We start from the raw sequence: 4,643 nt of genomic DNA on the forward strand, positions 1-4,643 counted from the left end.
AATCAAATTAAAATCGAGTGGTAAATAAAATAGAGGAGAGCTCGGTAAATTACAAGAGTGCGGTAAATCTTTTCTCCTTTACTCTCACTGTAGCCTATTCTATCTGTTGTAACTAATAAGTAACTGAGCTACGGAAAAAGTGCCTAGACTTTTAACTTCACAAGTATAATAAATAGAAGTCAATTCTTTCATAATATTGTTTCCATCCTATCAAACAGACTTTGTCTCACTGACCTTCCTTCTGAGTGTGTCTTTTATATGTCATTTTTAGTGAATCCATATGATTTAGAGACTCTAATATTCCACATGCGGGTCTTAATTTGGTGTATATGTATATGGTAATAATTTTTGTTAGGTAGCTGTAGTATTCTATTATTGTTATGTATTGACTCATCATGTAAATAAAGCCGGTTAGATAAGGCTAGAAAAATATGAGTATACCTAGAAATTATTAGCATATTGTTTGGAACATGTCAAAAATTTCAATGACCTAGCTAGAGCTGTCAATTAGTCAAATAACTTTATTAATATTTACTTATGAAAACACTTTGAAATTCTTGGAGTTTAAGGGAAAGACTACTGACTAAAAAACAAAGCAAAAGTCTATGCATTACTATACTATACACAGCACAGCATTTTCCAATAGTATTTGAGATGAATCTCCAATCAGCTACTGTTGTTCTTTTCTTTTCTTTATTTAGTTTAAGTTTTATGTGTTGATGGTATACAAATTATTTGCACAATCAAATGGCTTATCTGGATAATATAGGTAAACCTCTTGTAATCACTAATTGGTAATCTGGTAAAAATAACACTATTTCTATTCCAATTTATGTGATCAATTTCACTAGACAAAAATTTAAGAAAGAAATAAATTTTTTAGAACTTGTAGTCATAAACAAGTTGTAACATTTGTATGGCTATAATTTTTTTAACTTGTGATGTTAAACATGTCAGATTGTTTGTGTAGCTATAAAAGTTTTTCATTAGGCGTAAAATTAAAAATTTAGATTAAATTATTATTAAATTTAGAAAGAGGTCATTTTTTTTAGCGAAGTAAAAAAGAAATCGGTTCACATAAACCGAAACATAGAGTAAGTAATCTGTTATGACAAATTAAAAATTACTTGTAGTGTAAAAAAATCTTTACAACATTCGTGTATATACTTAAATCTTTTTTATTTTTTGGCAAGAGATAGTTGTTCAGCAAAAGTAAGTTAGAAATAGGTCTGTCCTTCTGACTTTGTAACTCTGAAATGAAAATTTCAAAATCCCTTCTATTTTTACTGTTACCCCCCCCCCCTCACAAACCCCAACTCACTCTTATTTAATAAAAAGCTCTACTTAGAAAAGACACCCTTGTCCATCTGTCTATATAGCAAGAAAGAGAGTAAAGGAGAAAACATATTCTCCTCTCCATTTCTGTAGACAAGATTCTCAAAAAGAAACAAATTAAACACTAGAGAGTGAGAGAGAACTATAAGAAAAAGAATATGGGGAGAGCTCCATGTTGTGATAAAGCAAATGTGAAGAGAGGGCCATGGTCTCCTGAAGAAGATGCTAAACTCAAAGATTTCATTCACAAATATGGAACTGGTGGAAATTGGATTGCTCTTCCCCAAAAAGCAGGTAACAACAACTTCTACTCCCTTATTCCCAGAATCGAAGCGACAAAGGGTTAAATCTCAGTGGATTGTGGTAGCAAGATCATATTCTATCGCTTACAATATCTCGTCGCGTATTTAACACTTTCGTATGTATATGTTTGAATATAGGATCTTCTTGCAAATTCCACCAGTTTCATATGTGTATGTTTTTTTCTTATTAGTCATAAATCAAAGCGACGAAGGGTTAAATTTCAGTTGATTGTGATAGCAAGGTCACACTCTACCGCTTATAATATCTCGTGGCGTATTTAACATTGTTTGTATGTATATGTTTGAGTATAAAGGGAGGAAAGCTTATATTTATATTTGAGTGGATTGAGTTTTTTTCCTTGTTGCTGCATTATTTATGATTTGATGAGATTTATGTTGGGAACTGCAGGACTAAAGAGATGTGGGAAGAGTTGTAGATTGAGATGGCTAAATTATTTAAGGCCTAACATTAAACATGGTGATTTTTCTGAGGAAGAAGATAGAGTTATTTGCACCTTGTATTCCACCATTGGAAGCAGGTAATATATATATACCTTTTTTTGGTCGTAATTTTTTTTTCATTTTTTATCATCTTTCTGATGAATTTGAGACTGAAACAAAAACTGTTCCCACTAAAAATGGAAAAGTAAAACCTCAATAAGTAAGAAAAGGGAAAAAACAATGAGGGCTCAGAAAGAAATGCAAATAGTCAGTTGGATTTTTAATTAAAGATTCTGCCATTTATGGACATATTTTTCTGCATGCATGCCAGGTTTAGATCTAAGATCAAGTCTTTATTTACTCACTTACAGATGTTTAATTATTAAGACAAAGTTCCAATTTTTCTTCTTTCTTCTCTTTCTTTTTGTGGAAATTTTTTCTCTAGTAAACCAATTAATTTTTGTTATAACATGTGCAATATAATATGTTAACAGGTGGTCAATAATAGCAGCTCAATTACCGGGAAGAACTGACAATGATATCAAGAATTACTGGAATACTAAGCTCAAGAAAAAACCTATGGGATTAATGCAATCAACTAACCAAAGAAAATCACCATATTTTCCAGCTACTAATTCTCTTCAAACCCAACCCCAGATAAATTCAAGTCTTTTTAGAGACTTATATTACACCCCAAATAATAGGCCTAATATTACAGGCCTAAATCATCAGTCCATTTCTTCTGCCCACCAGACAAATTTTCTCTACACTAATAATAACATGAACTTTCCTAATTTGGGTGCTACAAATAATCAATATCCTTATAATATCCAAAGTCATAATTTACTTATGTTTGGAGAAGCAAGTTGTTCTTCATCAGATGGAAGTTGCAGCCAAATGAGTTTTGGTAAAGAAATCAAGAGAGAAGAAATTATGAGTAATAGTTTACAACAAGGTCAAATTTCAAGTGTTAATGCTTTTGAAGAAAACCACCAGAATTTTACTCTTGATTATGGCAATAGTAGTAGTAATTGGGTGGATCAAAAACCAAATGTGTATTTTGGTACTACTACTACTCAAGTACTTCAGTATGATGTTGAAGAAGTTAAGCAGCAGCTAACAAGTTGTACCAATGGCAACAATGGTAGTACTATTGGATGTAACAACAACAACAGTATGTTCGTGTTCAATGATGAGAATTATAACAAGTCAAATGAGATAGAGATGTTCTATTACTAAAGAAGAAATGACTGTTGAAAAGAAAACAAATGCAAGTACCATTAGGAAGATTTGAAAGGGCGTTTGGGTATGGGGGTTGCCAAGAAGATTCAGACTTTTTTTGGGGTTTTGTGTAGTTGTGGTAGAATTATTATTGAATGAAAAAAAAAACTTCCTGTACTTTAATTCGTCAGTACATACTACATACTACTACAAAGTAGTTAAAAGCCTATTCTATTTGTGCTTTTTTTTTCACTCGATGTTCAATAATTATATTGGTTTTTGATTAAATTTGAATTTGAGCAAGGAAGATCAACATTGGAGGGATAAATTGTTTCCTAACGAAGGCGATTACATACTTAGAACTTGAACTCAATATCTCTAATTAAAAATGAAGTAATACTTATAATAACTCCACCACAATTCTTATTGTTGTGCATTTCTTTATAAAATATGTAAATAATGGGTCATATATATTGTTTACCTTTTCTATTCATATACATAGATTTTAAATTAATTATACACATATATATAATACATTAATTATTCATATATTATATTTTTGCTAGCTATTTTTAGTTTAAGCGATTTGGTAGGCGACTACTTGGGTTAATTCTTTTTTTTTAATATATATATCAAAATAATGAAGCTGTATAATACACTTAAAAATCATATTTGAAAGGTATTAAATACGACTTAGGAGAGTTCTTAAACCATTTTGGAACCTTGTCTACGTACTTTTATGCAATAGCTGTTTTTGTTTGTCTCTGCTAAAACCTATGCTCCCCAACCGTGCACCAATCAACTTAGAAGTTAGAACTCAGAAATAAATGTAACTATACTCCACAGAAAGTTAAAAAGTTTTACTGTTACCATTCACTCAAGGATCAGAAACTGAAAGACAAATGAATCAGTGCTTCACTGTTCTTCACTAAAAGAAATACTGTTTACATTAGTTTCAAAAGAGTTTAATCATAAAAACAAATGTACCATAAAAAGGGGAGATTATCAACCTGAAAATGAAACAGAACATACGTTATATATCAATCTATATACGGTCGAGATCGGACTCGTCTATTACACGACAGATCGGGATTGAAACGTAACAGTTTTGAAGATCAACCCCGGGTTCCGTCGGACCGAGGTACAAGGTCAGAATGCCCGTTCTCGAGAACATCGAGTCCATGACCCCAGAATCAACCCTGACCCCAAATGAGCTCGAGGAAACATCCGGATAACGGAAGGCGAAATATCCGTAACCGGTCGGGTATCACGGCATGAATTTCGGCACGTAACAATGAGAAACCGGCTAATTAGCAAATCATGGAATTTTTTACCTTTTATAGA

General features: G+C 31.9%; 1 protein-coding gene across 1 annotated transcript; it reads left to right on the forward strand.

The window, feature by feature from the left end:
- The first annotated feature begins 1,378 nt into the window (after positions 1–1,378).
- LOC107764549 (uncharacterized) lies at positions 1,379–3,551 on the forward strand. The gene is made up of 3 exons (XM_075236504.1): positions 1,379–1,629; positions 2,047–2,176; positions 2,573–3,551. Exons 1-3 carry the CDS (start codon positions 1,494–1,496, stop codon positions 3,315–3,317), a joined length of 1,011 nt encoding a protein of 336 aa, XP_075092605.1. The 5' UTR covers positions 1,379–1,493; the 3' UTR covers positions 3,318–3,551.
- The last annotated feature ends 1,092 nt before the right edge of the window (positions 3,552–4,643 follow it).

Source organism: Nicotiana tabacum, chromosome 18, assembly GCF_000715075.1.
Source record: "Nicotiana tabacum cultivar K326 chromosome 18, ASM71507v2, whole genome shotgun sequence".
Taxonomy (NCBI): Eukaryota; Viridiplantae; Streptophyta; class Magnoliopsida; order Solanales; family Solanaceae; genus Nicotiana; species Nicotiana tabacum.

Excerpts from the sequence above, each read along its gene's own strand:
- LOC107764549 (XM_075236504.1), top strand. The coding sequence starts at position 1,494 with ATGGGGAGAGCTCCATGTTGTGATAAAGCAAATGTGAAGAGAGGGCCA. Across the intron at positions 1,630-2,046 it reads TGCTCTTCCCCAAAAAGCAG|GACTAAAGAGATGTGGGAAG; the intron begins GTAACAACAACT and ends TGGGAACTGCAG. Across the intron at positions 2,177-2,572 it reads TATTCCACCATTGGAAGCAG|GTGGTCAATAATAGCAGCTC; the intron begins GTAATATATATA and ends ATATGTTAACAG.